At 41.1% G+C, this 20686-nt stretch overlaps 1 protein-coding gene across 12 annotated transcripts in view; it reads left to right on the top strand.

Moving 5' to 3' along the window:
• The window catches only part of LOC139381237 (neurexin-1a-like), a 749117-nt gene that overhangs the window by 198750 nt on the left and 529681 nt on the right, over window positions 1-20686 (top strand). The window contains exon 6 of one of the 12 annotated variants that reach the window (XM_071124712.1): window positions 20455-20494. The exons of the other annotated variants lie outside the window; for them this stretch is intronic. Coding sequence (XP_070980813.1) covers window positions 20455-20494 — 40 coding nt within the window. The remainder of the gene's footprint in view (window positions 1-20454; window positions 20495-20686) is intronic. 12 annotated transcript variants of the gene reach the window in all.

Genomic DNA, 20686 nt, shown 5'->3' with positions numbered 1-20686 from the left:
TTAGACCTCTAACTAAAGGTTTCAGTTATACAAAAGCTAAACTTAAATCCGAACTGGTTCTCTAGCAGATTAGTAAGAATGTCTCACCCTATATTCAAGAATGGCCTTTTCCCCTTTATTCAGATTACAAACTCTCACTTTCAGTTATTTGAAAATGAAATCATCTCCAGAATATCACTATTTTTAAAACAAGCCAGAGAGAGAGAGAGAGAGAGAGAGGAGAGAGCTGCAGCAATGTGCCGACTTCTCTTAAGGATCACATGCATTTTATTCCTGTAGCATAGCTAGCTGTCACTTGGTTCCGGCTACACTGAATTCAAACAGAAAAGGTCCGGCTAGACATTCAGACGCAAGCTACTCTCCACTGCTTTCTATTTGTCACTGTTTTGACTCAAAACAGTGACAAATAGGGGACAGAACCTCTTTTTAATTTGTATTTATTTCTACAATTTTTACTCTTGAAAGAATGTGATCTTTATCAAGCCTATCCCTGTAGCCTCCCCACAGTTCCCCCTATTCATTCATTGGCCGAATGGGCAACTATGAGATGACCTTGGCACTAAAGTAAATGGCACAAAGTAAATGGTTCCATAACACTGCTGAAACCAGGGGCGCACATTTCACTGGGGATGCCCCCCCCACACACATTGTGAAATTGTATTTTTGTCCCCCCCCAGTTTTATCATTGGAATGTGATACAAAACGAGACAACGGTGTGTTTTAGGACCATGCAGACGTGTGTGTGTGTGTGTGTGTGTGTGTGTGTGTGTGTGTGTGTGTGTGTGTGTGTGTGTGTGTGTGTGTGTGTGTGTGTGTGTGTGTGTGTGTGTGTGCGTGCATGTCTGTGTGTGTGTGTGCGTGTGTGTGTGTGCATGTCTGTGTGTGCATGTGTATGCCTTCATGTGGGGGTGAGACCATATGGGTCGTGACATAAAGGAAACTATATTTAGGAGAATGAGAGGCTTCCTCTGTGTAACACAATAAAAACCTTTTGTGTGTTGTGTCCATTTCATTCAGTATTTAAGATACAAACATTTTATTGTCCACTAAGTTTACACATAATGGTCATATGTCTTTGGTGCTCTGGCTTGCAGTAAAAGGATAAAAACAAACATAAAACATACACTCATCGAACATTTACATATCAGTTCTTATTTGGGATTGTCACCACCATGTTGGTGTTTTATAAGACTAGTTTCAAGTCGTCTGATGTTTGTTTGAAACCAACAGAGTTTAAGAGGGAAACAGAGAGATATTAATGTCCTATCACCTACATATGAAGCTTTAACAGATTATAGCTAAAACCCCCCCCCCGTTAGGCATAAAGTTAGTCAAGTATTTAGCTTTTAATGTTCTGACGCCTCAGCCCACTCTGCTGAGTCTGCATCCCAAATAACACCCTATTCCCCTTTTACTACACTACTTTTGACCAGTTCTCTATGGGCCCTGGTCTAAAGTAGTGCACTACATCGTGAATACGTTGCCATTTGGGATGTAGATTCAACTCCAGTGTCTCCCGTAGAGGGATTATGGATTTTTCCCAGCATGTATTAAACATTCTGTTTTAGCTTGTGGTTGGTGTCTCCTAGCAGGAGGACTTGGTAGAGGCTCAGTGATCCTTCCTGTGATGATTCAACCGTGCATGATGAGGATCTCTCCTCTCCTCTTCTCTCCACAGTGTGATCTTTTCTGTAGCTTGGAGACGCTCTGAGAGACAGTGAAAGACAAGCTGTGCACCGTTCTGCGTTATTTTCTTTCCTATACAGTGTTCAGAGTGATGTTCAGAGAGGGGAGGAAGGAATGAGAAGTGGAAAGGAAGATATTTGGACAGACATTGAGAGAAAACCAAAACAAGAGGAAAATAATTTGGTGTTTTTGCATTAATGAAGTATGAGGCCTGTTTGTGATGCTAATTATTTCACACAGACTGAAGCAGCACTCTATGGTCAGTGTGTTGCTACAGTATAACCACCACTGTGTTGCTACAGTATAACCACCACTGTGTTGCTACAGTATAATCACCACTGTGATGCTACAGTATAACCACCACTGTGATGCTACAGTATAACCACCACTGTGATGCTACAGTATAACCACCACTGTGATGCTACAGTATAACCACCACTGTGATGCTACAGTATAACCACCACTGTGATGCTACAGTATAACCACCACTGTGATGCTACAGTATAACCACCGTTGTGTTGCTACAGTATAACCACCACTGTGGTGCTACAGTATAACCACCACTGTGATGCTACAGTATAACCACCACTGTGTTGCTACAGTATAACCACCACTGTGATGCTACAGTATAACCACCACTGTGATGCTACAGTATAACCACCACTGTGTTGCTACAGTATAACCACCACTGTGTTGCTACAGTATAACCACCACTGTGATGCTACAGTATAACCACCACTGTGTTGCTACAGTATAACCACCATTGTGATGCTACAGTATAACCACCACTGTGATGCTACAGTATAACCACCACTGTGATGCTACAGTATAACCACCACTGTGATGCTACAGTATAACCACCACTGTGATGCTACAGTATAACCACCGCTGTGTTGCTACAGTATAACCACCACTGTGTTGCTACAGTATAACCACCACTGTGTTGCTACAGTATAACCACCACTGTGATGCTACAGTATAACCACCACTGTGATGCTACAGTATAACCACCACTGTGATGCTACAGTATAACCACCACTGTGTTGCTACAGTATAACCACCACTGTGTTGCTACAGTATAACCACCACTGTGATGCTACAGTATAACCACCACTGTGTTGCTACAGTATAACCACCACTGTGTTGCTACAGTATAACCACCACTGTGATGCTACAGTATAACCACCACTGTGATGCTACAGTATAACCACCACTGTGTTGCTACAGTATAACCACCACTGTGTTGCTACATTATAACCACCACTGTGTTGCTACAGTATAACCACTGCTGTGTTGCTACAGTATAACCACCACTGTGTTGCTACATTATAACCACCATTGTGTTGCTACTGTACCAGTGTGTTGCTACAGTATTACCACCACTGTGTTGCTACAGTATAACCACCACTGTGTTGCTTCAGTACAACCACCAGTGTGTTGCTACAGTATTACCACCATTGATGTGTGTCTGGGTCTGTGCCATGTGTTTATTCTAGATCCTATGTGGGATTCCTGTGGCAGGCCCATAGACACACATGTTGATTGTGTTTGAAACAGGGGACTTGGCATGTCAGGATGTGGTCATTTACAGGCTGGCACCCTATTCTCTAAATAGCGCAATTCATTTAACCAGGTCCCATATCGTACTATACTGAACAATCATATAAACGCACTATGCAACAATTTCAAAGATTTTCCTAAGGAAATCAATCAATTGAAATAAATTCACTCGGCCCTAATCTATGGTTTTCACATGACTGGAAATACAGATATTTTGGACACAGATACCTTAAAAAAAGGCAGGGTTGTGGATCAGAAAGCCAGTCAATCTGGTGTGACCACCATTTGTCTCATGCAGCGATGCATATCTCCTTCGCATGGAGTTGATCAGGCTGTTGATTGTGGCCTGTGTAATGTTTTCCCACTCCTCTTCAATAGCTGTGTGTAGTTGCTGGATATTGGCAGGAACTGGATCACGCTGTCATACACGTCTATCCAGAGTATCCCAAACATGCTCAATAGGTGACATGTCTGGTGAGTATGCAGGCCATGGAAGAACTGGGACATTTTCATCTTCCAGGAATTGTGTACAGATTCCTACGATTATGGGGCCGTGCATTATACTTCTGAAACATGAGGTGATGGTGGTGGATGAATGGCACGACAATGGGCCTCAGGATCTCGTCATGGAATCTCTGTACATTCAAATTGCCATTGATAAAATGCAATTGTGTTTGTTATCCGTAGCTTATGCCTGCCATATCATAACCCCACTGCCACCATTGGGTACTCTGTTCACAATATTGACATCAGCAAACCGCTCGCCCACACAACGCTATACATGTGGTTTGCGGTTGTGACGCCATTATGGATGTACTGAGGCGGGTTACGGTAGAGAAATGAACATTAAATTCTCTGCTAACAGCACTGGTGGACATTCCTGCAGTCAACATGCCATTTGCACACTCTCTCAAAACTTGAGACATCTTTGGCATTGTGTTGTTTGACAAAAACTGCACATTTTAGAGTGGAATTTTATTGTCCCAAGCACAATGTGCACCTGTGTAATGATCCTGCTGTTTAATTTCTTCGGGATCGGTGTCCTTTCCACTGGACGATTGAGCTAATGTAGGCTAATGTGATTTACATGAGGTTGTAAGTAACACGAACATTTCCCAGGACATAGACATATCTTATATTGGCAGAAAGCTTAAATTCTTGTTAATCTATCTGCACTGTCAAATTTACAGTAGCTACTACAGTAAAATAATACCATGCATTGTTTGAGGAGAGTGCACAATTTTTAACATAAAGTTATTAATAAACCAATAAGACACATTTGGGCAGTCTAGACACAACATTTTGAACAGAAATACAATGGTTCATTGGATCAGTCTAAAACGTTGCACATACACTGCTTCCATCTAGTGGCCAAAATCTAAACTGCACCTGGGCTGGAATACTGCATTTCAAAGATGATGGTACAAAAAAATACAAAAGAACAGTTGTTTTTTTCTTTGTATTATCTTTTACCAGATCTATTGTGTAATATTCTCCTACATTCCTTTCACATTTCCACAAAATTGAAAGTGTTTTCTTTCATATGGTACCAATAATATGCATATCCTTGCTTCTGTTCCTGAGCTACAGGCAGTTAGATTTGGACATGGCATTTTAGGCGAAAATTGAAAAAAAAGGGGCGGATACTTAAGAGTTAAATCACCTTCTTGATATGCAACACCTGTCAGGTGGATGGATTATCTTGGCAAAGGAGAAATGCTAACTAACAGGGATGGAAATAAATGCACACAATTTGAAAATAATACGTTTTTGTGAGTATGGAGCATTTCTGGGATCTTATATTTCAGCTCATGAAACAAGGGACAGTACTTTACATGTGTTTACATTTTTGTTTAGTGTACTGTATATAGGGAATAGGGTGCCATTCGGGACACTCTAGCTAGAGCTACAAAAACAAGTCCACTTCATTGCACATGAATATGACTTATTTTGCGCAGCAGTGCCTGAGTGTGCACACATTACACAGCACAGGATCTTACCCTAACTCTGGAGCAGTGAGGAAAGAGAGAACAGCAAAGAGAGAGCGTCTGGGTAGAATCTGAATATAAACGATCTTGTCCTGAAGGGTGTGTGTAGCATATAAAACTCGGGTTCAAAAACGATTATATTATCGTCCCTTAACATGGCCAACATCTCCCAGACACAGAGTGAAGTCAGTCGAGAGAAGTCCTCACCGCAGAGAAATAATTAAGGGACAGATTATAAGTAGCTAATTACACTGAGGAGTCTGTGTCAGGATGATTTCTGTCTCCGTCCCTCCGTCACTTATCTTCCCTGTCCTTCCTCTACTCTCAAAGCTATCCTAGGACAACATTCTCTCTCACTGACATCACTTGAATTGTTGATGAAGCAGGATGGCGAGGCAGACAGTCACATTAACAAAGGCACTTACGTATTGGAGTCCTCATTCCTCAGCACCAGACAAGTCATCAGCATTAGCATTTGGAACCGAGACACCAGCCAGTAGCTCATTGATTAGGGCTGTTGTTTCTGAATAGCCTGAAATGCTATGAAATGTATTTATTCCAGGTTTCGATTGTTGACTAATTCCCTCTGATCCGGAACTCGACATGCTCAAAGGAATGCTTGACTCCTTGTCAGAATACCGGGAGCAAATGATTGGGTCACATTGTTAACTAAATATTTGGTGTTTTCAGTTTGTTGCTCTCTGTAGCTATGTGCTAATTGGGCATTTGGGGAACAATAGTCCCTGTACATGATAATTAGCGATGTAGCTTGAACCGGGGGCATGTTTGAGTCATCCTCATTTAGAAGACAGATGACTTTGCTCTTTACCTATGTTTAGGAATGTCATGCATAGTATATGGAAGCTAGCAACAGTTTGGGACATACCCACAGGATGTTTAAAACCTCTACACGATTGGTGGGTCCCCCGCGGGACGGTTGAGCTAACGTAGGTTAATGTGATTCGCATGAGGTTGTAAGTAACAAGAACATTTCCCAGGACATAGACATATCTGATATGGACAGAAAGCTTAAATTCTTGTTAATCTAGCTGCACTGTCCAATTTACAGTAGCTATTACAGTGAAATAATACCATGCTGTTGCTTGAGCAGAGTGCACAGTTATGAACTTGACAGAATGTTTTTAATAAACCACTCAGGGACATTTGGGCAGTCTCAATACAACATTTGTACAGAAATGCAATGGTTTGTTGGATCAGTCTAAAACTTTGCACATAGGACAAAATCTAAATTGTGACCTGGGCTGGAATAATACTTTAAGGCCTTTCTCTTGCATTTCTATGATGGTGGTCCCACATTTTTTGGGATGATTTGACAGATTCTTCAATTACATTGAGCTGATTTCTGATGTGCTGTTGCTTCTTTTTCCGTAGGCATAGGCTCAGGGTTTCCTTTGGCTTTGATGCCTCATGATTGAGTATTGCTCTGTTCAAGTAGACTGTGATCTGATAGGGGTGTCAGTGGGCTGACTGTGAACGCTCTGAGATTCTCTGGGTTGAGGTCAGTGATAAAGTAATCTACTGTACTAATGCCAAAGGGATGAGCTGTCGGTGTACCTACCATTGACTACTACAGATCAAATGTGCGACAGAGCTGCAGGAGTTGTGAGCCGTTTTGTTGATTGTTTTGTCCTATTTGTGTCTAGCTGGGCATGTTTGGCAGGGAATCACCTCTCTCTCCCTCTTCCTCTGTCAGACATCTACCCTTCCCCTTCCCTCTACCCCTCTTCCTCTGTCCGACATCTACCCTTCCCCTTCCCTCTACCCCTCTTCCTCTGTCAGACATCTACCCTTCCCCTTCCCTCTACCCTTCTTCCTCTGTCAGACATCTACCCTTCCCCTTCCCTCTACCCCTCTTCCTCTGTCAGACATCTACCCTTCCCCTTCTCTCTCTCCCTCTTCCTCTGTCAGACATCTACCCTTCCCCTTCCCTCTACCCCTCTTCCTCTGTCAGACATCTACCCTTCCCCTTCTCTCTCCCCCTCTTCCTCTGTCCGACATCTACCCTTCCCCTTCTCTCTCCCCTTCTTCCTCTGTCAGACATCTACCCTTCCCCTTCCCTCTACCCCTCTTCTTCTGTCTGACATCTACCCTTCCCCTTCCCTCTACCCCTCTTCCTCTGTCAGACATCTACCCTTCCCCTTCTCTCTCCCCTCTTCCTCTGTCAGACATCTACCCTTCCCCTTCCCTCTACCCCTCTTCCTCTGTCAGACATCTACCCTTCCCCTTCTCTCTCCCCCTCTTCCTCTGTCAGACATCTACCCTTCCCCTTCCCTCTACCCCTCTTCCTCTGTCAGACATCTACCCTTCCCCTTCTCTCTCCCCCTCTTCCTCTGTCCGACATCTACCCTTCCCCTTCTCTCTCCCCTTCTTCCTCTGTCAGACATCTACCCTTCCCCTTCCCTCTACCCCTCTTCTTCTGTCAGACATCTACCCTTCCCCTTCCCTCTACCCCTCTTCCTCTGTCAGACATCTACCCTTCCCCTTCTCTCTCCCCTCTTCCTCTGTCAGACATCTACCCTTCCCCTTCCCTCTACCCCTCTTCCTCTGTCTGACATCTACCCTTCCCCTTCTCTCTCCCCCTCTTCCTCTGTCAGACATCTACCCTTCCCCTTCCCTCTACCCCTCTTCGTCTGTCAGACATCTACCCTTCCCCTTCTCTCTCTCCCTCGTCCTCTGTCAGACATCTACCCTTCCCCTTCCCTCTACCCCTCTTCCTCTGTCAGACATCTACCCTTCCCCTTCTCTCTCCCCCTCTTCCTCTGTCCGACATCTACCCTTCCCCTTCTCTCTCCCCTTCTTCCTCTGTCAGACATCTACCCTTCCCCTTCCCTCTACCCCTCTTCTTCTGTCAGACATCTACCCTTCCCCTTCCCTCTACCCCTCTTCCTCTGTCAGACATCTACCCTTCCCCTTCTCTCTCCCCCTCTTCCTCTGTCAGACATATTTTCTTCCCTCTATACCTCTAAATCTTTATATCTCTATACCTCTATACTTCTATACCTCTATATCTCTATCTTCCTCTGTCAGACATCTAACCTTCCCCTTCTCTCTCCCCCTCTTCATCTATATCTCTATACATCTATACCTCTATATCTCTATACCTCTATACCTCTATACGTGTATACCTCTACCCCTCTATATGTGTATACCTCAAAACCTCTATAAGTGTATTCCTCTATACCTCTTTACCTCTATATCTCTATATATCTTTACCTCTATATCTCTATACCTCTTTACCTCTTTACCTCTATCTCTATATGTATTTACCTCTATATCTCTATACCTCTATATTGCTATACCTATAATTCTATATCTCCTCATCTCTACATCTCTATTTCTCTATACCTCTATACTTCTAAATTTCTATATCTATAACTCTATATATTCATCTAAACATCTAAATCTCTATAACTATACCTGTATACCTCTAAACATTTATACCTCTATATCTATACCTCTATATCTTTATATCTCTATACCTCTATAACTCTATATCTTTATATCTATGTCAGCGTCATGTGTATAGGTGGCAGGGAAGTCAGGCACAGGAGAGTCAAAATGGACTGTAAATGGAGTCTTTTAATAAATGTCAACAGAACATGCTCCATAACACTAAAAGTACAGACATTAACAAACATGGGTACGAAGACCCGTCTCTCACCAACACAACAAAATAACAACACTGACAATAAAACAATCTCTGACAAAGACATGAGGGGAAACAGAGGGTTAAATACACAACAGGTAATGAATGGGATTGAAAACAGGTGTGTGTGTGAAGACAAGACAAAACCAATGGAAAATGCAAAATGGATCAATGATGGCTAGAAAACCGGTGACGTCGAACGCCGAGCACCGCCAGAAAAAGGAGAGGCAACGAGAGAGGCAACGAGTCGTGACAATCTATTTATCTCTATACTCTCTATATCTCTATACCTCCATACTTGTATACCTTTATATGTGTATACATCTATATGTCTACACCACTATATTCTATACCTCTATATCTCTATACCTCTTTAACTCTATATCTCTATATCTGTATACCTCTTTACCTCTATCTCTATATCTCTATACTTATATATCTCTATATCTCTATATCTCTATATTGCTATACCTCTAAATATCTATGCCTATGTCTATATGTCTATATCTCTATATATCTTTATACCTCTATACCTCTGTCTCTATACAACCATATCACTATACCTCTACATATTTATGCCTATATGTCTATACCTCTATATATCTACAACTTTATAACTCTACATCTCCTCATCTCTACATCTCTACATCTCTATTTCTCTATATGTCTATACTTCTAAATTTCTATATCTATAACTCTGTATCTCCTCATCTCTACATCTCTACATCTCTATTTCTCTATACTTCTACATTTCTATATCTATAACTATGTATCTATTCATCTATACCTCTAAATCTCTATAACTATACATGTATACCTCTAAACATTTATACCTCTATATCTATACCTCTATACCTACAGTGCCTTGCGAAAGTATTCGTCCCCCTTGAACTTTGCGACCTTTTGCCACATTTCAGGCTTCAAACATAAAGATATAAAACTGTATTTTTTTGTGAAGAATCAACAAGTGGGACACAATCATGAAGTGGAACGACATTTATTGGATATTTCAAACTTTTTTAACAAATTAAAAACTGAAAAATTGGGCGTGCAAAATTATTCAGCCCCTTTACTTTCAGTGCAGCAAACTCTGTCCAGAAGTTCAGTGAGGATCTCTGAATGATCCAATGTTGACCTAAATGACTAATGATGATAAATACAGTCCACCTGTGTGTAATCAAGTCTCCGTATAAATGCACCTGCACTGTGATAGTCTCAGAGGTCCGTTAAAAGCGCAGAGAGCATCATGAAGAACAAGGAACACACCAGGCAGGTCCGAGATACTGTTGTGAAGAAGTTTAAAGCCGGATTTGGATACAAAAAGATTTCCCAAGCTTTAAACATCCCAAGGAGCACTGTGCAAGCGATAATATTGAAATGGAAGGAGTATCAGACCACTGCAAATCTACCAAGACCTGGCCGTCCCTCTAAACTTTCAGCTCATACAAGGAGAAGACTGATCAGAGTTGCAGCCAAGAGTCCCATGATCACTCTGGATGAACTGCAGAGATCTACAGCTGAGGTGGGAGACTCTGTCCATAGGACAACAATCAGTCGTATATTGCACAAATCTGGCCTTTATGGAAGAGAAGTGGCAAGAAGAAAGCCATTTCTTAAAGATATCCATAAAAAGTGTCGGTTAAAGTTTGCCACAAGCCACATGGGAGACACACCAAACATGTGGAAGAAGTCACTGGATGTCACCAGTCTTTTGAATTTGGTTGAGGTTATTCCTTTGTGCAATGAAGAAGTAAGGCCATCTAGGAACTGCGTAACAACACTGTTGAGAGTTGCGCAAGACTTGAAAAGTAGCTTGGTTTGTTGTCTTCCTGTATTGAACACAGATAGACCCGTCTTCAATTTGATTGATTATTAACATTTAAAAATACCTAAAGTTGTATTACAAAAGTAGTTTGAAATGTTTTGGCAAAGTTTACAGGCCACTTTTAAAATATTTTGTAGTGACGTTGCGCAATTTAGAAGCTGTTTTTGTCTGGATCAAACGCGCCAAATAAATGGACATTTTGGATATATATGGACGGAATTAATCGAACAAAAGGACCAATTGTGATGTTTATGGGAAATATTGGAGTTCCAACAAAAGAAGCTCGTCAAAGGTAAGGCATGTTTTATATTTTATTTCTGCGTTTTGTGTAGCGCCTGCAGGGTTGAAATATGCTACCCTCTTTGTTTACTGTTGTGCTATCATCAGATAATAGCTTCTTATGCTTTCGCCGAAAAGCCTTTTTAAAATCTGACGTGTTGGCTGGATTCACAACAAGTGTAGCTTTAATCTAGTATCTTAATGAAAGTTTGATTTTTATATCATTTTATTTGAATTTGCCGCGCTGCATTTTCCCTGGTTTTTGGCCAAGTGGGACGCAAGCACCCCCTATACCATAAGAAGTTAACAAACTATAGTTTTGTCAAGTCGGTTAGGACATCTACTTTGTGCATGACACAAGTAATTTTTCCAACAATTGATTACAGACAGATTATTTCACTTACAATTCACTGTATCACAATTCAGTGGGTCAGAAGTTTACATACACTAAGTTGACTGTGCCTTTAAACAGCTTGGAAAATTACAGAAAATGATGCCATGGCTTTAGAAGTTTCTGATAGGCTAATTGACATAATTTGAGTCAAATGGAAGTGTACCTGTGGATGTATTTCAAGGCCTACTTTCAAACTCAGTGCCTCTTTGCTTGACATCATGGGAAAATCAAAATAAATAAGCCAAGACCTTAGAAAAATAATTGTAGACCTCCACAAGTCTGGCTCATCCTTGGGAGCAATTTCCAAATGCCTGAAACTACCATGTTCATCTGTACAAACAATAGTACGCAAGTATAAACACCATGGGATCACGCAGCCGTCATACCTATCAGGAAGGAGACGCGCTCTCTCTTCTAGAGATGAATGTACTTTGGTAAGAAAAGTGCTAATCAATCCCAGAAAAACAGCAAATTACCTTGTGAAGATGCTGGGGGAAACCGGTACAAAAGTATCTATATCCACAGTAAAACGAGTCCAATATCGACATAACCTGAAAGGCCTCTCAGCAAGGAAGAACTGCTTCAAAACCTCCATAAAAAAGCCTGACTACGGTTTCCAACTGCACATGGGGGCCTAGATCATACATTTTGGAGAAATGTCCTCTGGTCTGATGAAACAAAATATAACTGTTTGGCCATAATGACCATCATTATATTTGGAGGAAAAAGGGGGAAGTTTGCAAGAACACCATCCCAACCGTGAAACACGGGGGTGGCAGCGTCATGTTGTGGTGGGGCTTTGCCTTTGGAGTGGCTGGTGCACTTCACAAAATATATGGCATCATGAAGCAGGCAAAGTATGTGGATATATTGACGCAACATCTCAAGACATCAGTCAGAAAGTTAAAGCTTGGTCGCAAATGTGTCTTACAAATGGACAATGACCCCAAGTGTTTTTTCAAAGTTGTGGCAAAGTCAAGGTATTGGAGTGGCCATCACAAATCCCTGACCTCAAACCTATAGAAAATGTGTGGGCATAACTGAAAAAGCATTTGCAAGCAAGGAGGCCTACACACCTGACTCAGTTACACCAGCTCTGTCAGGAGGAATGGGCCAAAATTCACCCAATTTATTGTGGGAAGCTTGTGGAAGTCTACCCGAAACATTTGACCCATGTTAACCAATTTAAAGGCGATGCTACCAAATACTAATTGAGTGTACGTAAACTGTGATGAAAGAAATACAAGCTGAAATAAATCATTCTCTCTACCATTATTGTGACATTTCACATTCTAAGAATAAAGTGTGATCCTAACTGACCTAAGACAGGGATATGTTTTGAGGATTAAATGTCAGGAATTGTGAAAAGCTGAGTTTAATATATTTGGCTAAGGCGTATGTATACTTCGGACTCCAACTCCTCTATATCTCTATGTCTTTATGTCTTTATATCTTTATGCCTCTAGAACTGTATCCCTTTATACCTCTATATCTCTATACATCTATATCTCTGTATCTCTATACCTCTTTAACTCGAGATCTATATACTTCTATACCTCTGTGTTTCTTTATCTCTATACCTCTTTAACTCTACCTCTATATCTCTAAATAGCTATACCTCTATAACTCTGTCTATTTACCTCTATCTCTAAATCTCTATGCCTATTTGTCTATACCTCTATATCTTTATATATCTATACCTCTATACCTCCCTCTTTATCTCTACATCTCTATATATCTATACTTCTATACCTCTATATATCTATACCTCTATCTTTATTTCTTCATCCCTCTATTCTTCTATACTTCTTATCTATATACCCTCTATACAGCTATACATCTATACCGCTTTACCTTTATACTTGTAAACCTCTATACCTCTATATACCTCTATATGTGTATACCTCTATATCTCCATACCTCTATTATTCTATACCTCTTTACCTCTATATCTCCATAGATCTTTATACCTCTGTTTCTATACCTCTATACCACGGTACCTCTAAATCTCTATGCCTATATATATCTAAATCTATATGCCTCTATATCTCAATATCTCCTTATCTCTATACCCTATACCTCTTGGTCTCTATACCTCTATATTGTTATACCTCTAAATCGCTATGCCTACAGTTCTATACCTCTTTGTCTCCATAACTCTATATGTCTATATCTTTACAACTACCCTCTCCCTTAAGTCACACTTTACTGGAACATTTTCAAATCTATCTATTTCCTTGTTACTCTCCTCCTGCCTCCTTCCTTCCTCCTGCCTCCTTCAGTGCGCCTGCCTTATATAAGAAGTGTGTAGCCCCAGATAGAGCTCTATTTGTGCCAGACATTCACTGAGTTTAGCTGCTAGAAAGAGGCGGAAAGACTTTTAAAGTCACTCTCGCAGCTCGATCAGATTTTAAGAGGTATATTGGAGGAGTATTTGCGCATTAAAGCCATTAATTCTCTCTCATTCTTCTTCTGATTAACAGCCTATTTACATGATAAGGAGGTTAGTGTCGTAAAACCAACCTAAGCCACTGACATTACAAAAGAGAGATGTTTCTCCTTTTGAACGTCTTTTGTTAAGGATGACCTGTCAAAGAGTTCTCATCGACTCATTATTGTTTTCTGTGATCATCTTCAAAACAGTTTTGATGTATGTTTTGGATGAAATTGCTTCTTTAAACATTTCTGAAAAACTCCCTAGAAAGGTCAGAACCTAGGAAGAAACCTAGAGATGAACCAGGCTATGAGGCGTGGCCAGTCCTCTTCTGACTGTGCCGGGTGGAGAATATAACAGAACATGACAATAAGACAATAATAATAATCACATTGGTTGTAGAGGGTGCAACAGGTCAGCACCGCAGGAGTAAATGTCAGTTGGCTTTTCATAGCCAATCATTCAGAGTATCTCTTCCACTCCTGTCTCTTGGGAGTTGAAAACCGCAGGTCTGGGACAGGTTGCACGTCCGGTGAACAAGTCAGGGTTCCATACTCGTTGGCAGAACAGTTGAAACTGGAGCAGCAGCACGGCCAGGTGGATTGGGGACAGCATGGAGTCATCAAGCCAGGTTGTCCTTGAGCTGTCCTTGAAACAAATGATTTCTAACATTTCTTTATATGTTCGTCAAAAGAGCGATCAGGGTGCAGAGTAACGCTGAGGTCCTTCACAGTTTTATTTGAGACGACTGTACAACCATCAACAATAATTGTCAGATTCAACAGAAGATCTTTTTGTTTCTTGAGACCTAGGACTGGCATCTCTGTTTTGTCCGAGTTTAAAAGTAGAACATTTGCCGCCATCCTCTTCCTAATGTCTGAAACATAGGCTTCCAGGGAGGGCAATTTTGGGGCTTCAATATGTTTCATCGAAATGTACAGCTGTGTGTCGTCCACATAGCAGTGAAAGTTAACATTATGTTTCCAAAAGACATCACCAAGAGGTAAAATATATTGAGAAAACAATAGTTGTCCTACAACGGAGCCTTGAGGAACACAAACATTTACAGTTGATTTGTCAGAGGACAAACTATCTACAGAGACAAACTGATATCTTTCCGACAGATAAGATCTAAACCAGGCCAGAACTTGTCCATGTAGACCAATTTGGGTTTCCAATCTCTCCAAAAGAATGTGGTGATTAATGGTATCAAAAGCAGCACTGAGGTCTAGGAGCAAGAGGACAGTTGGTCTGACGCCATTAAAAGGTAATTTACCACCTTCGCAAGTGCAGTCCCAGTGCTAAAATGGGGTCTAAAACCAGACTGAAGCATTTTGTATACATTGCTTGTCTTCAGGAAGGCAAAGACTTGCTGTGCAACAGCTCTTTCTAAACTTTTGGAGAGGAATGGGAGATTCAATATAGGCCGATAGTTTTTTATATTTTCTGGGTCAAGGTTTGGCCTTTTCAAGAGAGGCTTGATTACTGCCACTTTTAGTGAGTTTGGTACACATCCGGTGGATAAAGAGCTGTTTATTATGTTCAACATAGGCGGGCCAAGCACAGGAAGCAGCTATTTCAGTAGTTTAGTTGGAATAGGGTCCTGTATGCAGCTTGAAGGTTTAGAGGCCATGATTATTTTCATCATTGTGTCAAGAGATATAGTATTAAAAAACTTGAGTGTTTCCCTTGATCCTAGGTCCTGGTAGTGTTGTGCCGACTCAGGACAACTGAGCTTTGGAGGAATATGCAGATTTAAAGAGGAGTCCGTAATTTGCTTTCTAATGATTATGATCTTTTCATCAAAGAAGTTCATGAATTTATCACTGCTGAAGTGAGAGTCATCCTCTCTTGGGGAATGCTGTTTTTTAGTTTAAGAATAAGCGTTGTATTGTTCTTATTTTCCTCAATTAAGTTGGAAAAATAGGATGATACAAGCATTTCGCTACACTCGCATTAACATCTGCTAACCACGTGTTTGTGAAAAATAAAAATTTGATTTGATGATTGAGCAGCAGTGAGGGCTCTTTGATACTGCACGGTACTGTCTTTCCAAGCTAGTCGGAAGACTTCCAGTTTGGTGTAGCGCCATTTCCGTTCCAATTTTCTGTAAGCTCGCTTCAGAGCTCGGGTATTTTCTATATACCAGGGAGCTAGTTTCTTATGAGAATTTTTTTTTTTTTTTTTAGGGGTGCGACTGCATCTAAGGAAATACACAAGGTTAATTACACAAGGTTAGTTCCTCAGTTAGGTGGTTAACTAATTGTTGTACTCTGACGTCCTTGGGTAGGTAGAGGGAGTCTGGAAGGGCATCTTGGAATCTTTGGGTTGTCCGAGAATTTATTGCACAGCTTTTGATGATCTTTGGTTGGGGTCTGAGCAGATTATTTGTTGTGATTGCAAACATAATAAAATGGTGGTCTGATAGTCCAGAATTATGAGGGAAAACATTAAGATCCACACCATTTATTCCATGGGACAAAGCTAGGTCCAGAGTATGACTGTGACAGTGAGTAGGTCTGGAGACATGTTGGACGAAACCCACTGAGTCGATGATGTCTCTGAAAACCTTTTGGAGGGGGTCTGTGGACTTTTCCATGTGAATATTATAGTCACCAAAAATTTGAATATATCTGCCATTACTACAAGGTTCGATAGGAATTCAGGGAACTCAATGATGAACGCTGTACAGTATATGCCCCAGGAAGCCTGTAAACAGTAGCTATAAAAATAGATTGAGTAGGCGGTGTAGATTTCATGACTAGAAGCTCAAAAGACGTTTGTTTTTTGTAAATTGAAATTTGCAATCGTGAATGTTAGCAGCACCTCATCCTTTGCGGGATGCACAATGGATATGATCACTACTGTAACCAGGAGATGAGGCCTCATTTAACACAGTAAATTCATTAGGCTTAAACCATGTTTCAGTCAGGCCAATCACATCAAGATTATGATCAGTGATTAGTTCATTGACTATAATTGCCTTTGAAGTAAGGGATCTAACATTAAGTAGCCCTGTTTTGAGATGTGGGATATCACAATCTCTTTCAATAATGACAGGAATGGAGGAGGTCTTTATTCCAGTGAGATTGCTAAGGCGAATACAGCCATGTTCAGTTTTGCCCAACCTAGATCAAGGCACAGACACAGTCTCAATGGGGATAGCTGAGCTGACTACACTGACTGTGCTAGTGGCAGACTCCACTAAGCTGGCGCAGGCTGGCAAACAGGGTGCAGGCCAGGCAGCAGGCTATCTCATTGTGGAGCATGGGGAGTTAGAGCCCTGTCAATGTTCGTAGATTAGATGAGATCACTACTCCAGCTCTGATGGAGTCCGTCACTCCTCAGCAGTCCAGGCTGTGTCGACATGACAAGATGAGAAATATCTGTGTTTAGACTGAGGATGTACAGGCTCATCCTACAGCTGTGTGTGTGTGTGTTTGTGTACTGGAATGAAATAGAAAGAGGGAGAGAGATGGGGTAAATTGAATTGGATTGAATGGGAAGAACTATAACATAAATGTGTAAAAATCTCTCCATTCCTCCTCTCAGTGTATGTCTTCTATCTAGCATTAGGTAGACATGTTTAGAACATTTGAGGGGTTCTTCATTTGTCCCTACCTGCTGAGTACTGTCAGAACTCATGCTGTGCGAGCTTGGCAAATGGTGAGTTTAGCCCCACAGATACACAGTGGGAGATGTCTCACTGAGAGGGACTTTAGAAGGTTCCTCCATCCCCTCCTCTTCCTCTCTCACACACACACACACACACACACACACACACACACACACACACACACACACACACACACACACACACACACACGCTGTACTGCTCCAGTAATGGGCTACACTATATGTCATTAGAGATGGGAGTGAAGGCTCTCTAAGGGCCCAAATGACGCTTTTCTTATGCATTCCTTTCCTATACACTTCTCAGTAGTTAGTATTCAGACTTACCTTATGAAGGTGTGTAACGGGCTTTGCAGGTGTGGTTCTGTTGCACTTGCAGAATGAATGTAATTATTTTGCTGAAAACCCTCCCATTTGCTGGCCAACAGATTTCCTCCTGGAGTTTTCATTCAATAGGGTTTTCAGTACATTTATCATACATTTAATTACAATTGTGTAGACAGACTACAATATATATAGAGAGAACGGGTTCAGAATATAGGGATCGGTGAAAGAAAGACCTGTAAATATAAGCATATTCGTCTCAGTTTCAACACCATCTGATAGATAATAAAACAACTCTGAACTTGTAGATTATTTAGACATATTTTAGAGTTGGGAAATTATATATGAATCATAAAAAAACTGTCTTGGAGAGCCTTTATGTCCAAAATATATTGATTAATAAAAAATACAGTAGTTTGCTTCATCCTGAAAATTGCCACATTCAGTTCTTTAGCCCATGGTTATGTTGGAATATTAATGTACATATAACTATAATATGGATCATAGTGTACAATATAGTAGGCTACACCCTCGTCTACTGCCTACACTAACCATGGAACTGTTGGGAGCCATATGACTGATTTAACATTTGTCTCCAGATCTAAATCAAGTGTCATTTAAATGTACAATTCCCTTATCCAGACAGTGTCACGTTCTGACCTTTATTTCCTTTGTTTTGTATTTATTTAGTATGGTCAGGGCGTGAGTTGGGTGGGCAGTCTATGTTTGTTTTTCTATGTTTTGGGGATTTCTATGTTTCGGCCTAGTATGGTTCTCAATCAGAGGCAGGTGTCATTAGTTGTCTCTGATTGAGAATCATATTTAGGTAGCCTGGGTTGCACTGTTTGTTTGTGGGTGATTGTCTATGTTAGTGGCTTGTGTCAGCACAGGTCTCATTTGTAGCGTCACGGTCGTCATTGGTTTATTGTTTTTGTATAGTGTTGCAGTGTTCGGTGTTTTCATTATTAAAATTCACTATGAACACATACCACGCCGCATTTTGGTCCTCTGATCCTTCTCGCCTCTCCTCTTCAGATGAAGAGGAGGAAGACCGTGACAGACGGCTTACATTTACCTAGGTTTTATCAAAAGATCTTTTAAAGTTGTAAATTGCAGAGTATGGAGAATCATTTCTATCAGAAACAAAGTATATACCTTTTCCACTTGGAACTGTTTGGATTGCGACACTTATTCATGGTTTCAATCAATCAATGAAATGTATTTAGAAAGCCAAGGAGTCATCAAGCCAGGTAATCCTGAGGCATAGTCTCAAGGCTCAGAGAGAGGAGGGAGAGAGAGAATTAGAGGGAGCATACTTAAATTCACACAGGACACCGGATAAAACAGGAGAATTACACCAGATATAACAGACTGACCTTAGCACCCCAACACATAAAATATTGGAGCATAGATATTGGAGGCTGATGCGTAAAGGTAGTGAAGTTATGAGGGAATTAAATCAAAGTCTGAATACGGCGTATCTTTGATCTCCACCCAGAACGAATAGTGAGTAAATGGAGTGAATAGCATGCTATTCTCAGGCTTAAATTCAAGGTCAGAATACACAGAGAGAAAAGTGCATAACCTGGGAATAACGTGCCATTTACCCATGCTTAACTCGGGTCAGAATCTGGGCCTAAAACATTAATCTGGGCCTAAAACATTAATCTGGACCTGAAACATTAATGAGGAGAAGTGAATAATACTCCAATTGAGGGGAAGAGAGTGAATTGCCCTTTTGTGTGTGTGTGTGTGTGTGTGTGTGTGTGTGTGTGTGTGTGTGTGTGTGTGTGTGTGTGTGTGTGTGTGTGTGTGTGTGTGTGTGTGTGTGTGTGTGTGTGTTTGTGTGTGTAGGAGTTACGTGTATGTACATGTATATGTGGTGTAATAGCTGTTCTGTTTTGTCCATTTTTATATTTTTCAGCTGCCCACCCACATTGTGTTCACTAAAGGGCGACATGTAACACTTTCATTGATATCTTCTCTGCTAGTATAATTTCAGTTGATCAGCAGAGTGACTGCAAGGCCATTGATCCAGCCCCACATTACCAGTTGATCAGTTGACCAGTTGATCAGCAGAGTGCATTGACTGCAAGGCCATGGATCCAGCCCCACATTACCAGTTGATCAGCAGAGTGACTGACGGCCATGGATCCAGCCCCACATTACCAGTTGATCAGCAGAGTGACTGACTGCTAGGCCATGGATCCAGCCCCACTTTACCAGTTGATCAGCAGAGTGACCGACTGCTAGGCCATGGATCCAGCCCCACTTTACCAGTTGATCAGCAGAGTGACTGACTGCTAGGCCATGGATCCAGCCCCACTTTACCAGTTGATCAGCAGAGTGACTGACTGCTAGGCCATTTTACCTTCCCCTGGTCCTTTAACTGCGCTATCATGCCTATTACACTTCTTGTGAACCTAATAGGATCTGAATAGCAGGTAATTGTTCAAACACAGCCCAATCAATATGTGCAACGCTCCACAGGGCTCAGCTTCAATCCAAACAAGCATTGATAATGAGAATAGCGACTGCCACCTACAATGATATGGGTTATTAAATATTTGCCTTTATCAATAAATCAAAATACTAGTCTGTCTGAAATGGTACCCTATTCCCAATACAGTGCACTATTTTTGCACTATACTCCTGTCCCCACAGGATAATGCTTTTTGGTTCCATGTAAAAAAAAAACTTTTTGGTTTCAGGTACAGCCATTTTGGGTTCCACTCTCTGTGTAAAATGTTCTACATGGAACTCAAAAAGGTTCCACCTGAAACTAAAAGGATTCTACTTGAAACCAGAAAGGGTTATTCATAGTGTTGTCCTTTGTGGACAGCCGAAGAATCCTGTTAGGTTCAAGATAGCACCTTTTATTCTAAGAGAGTATGTT

The sequence above is a fragment of the Oncorhynchus clarkii genome, chromosome 23 (assembly GCF_045791955.1).
Source record: "Oncorhynchus clarkii lewisi isolate Uvic-CL-2024 chromosome 23, UVic_Ocla_1.0, whole genome shotgun sequence".
Classification (NCBI taxonomy): domain Eukaryota; kingdom Metazoa; phylum Chordata; class Actinopteri; order Salmoniformes; family Salmonidae; genus Oncorhynchus; species Oncorhynchus clarkii.
This window is presented reverse-complemented; position numbering and strand designations above follow the sequence as displayed.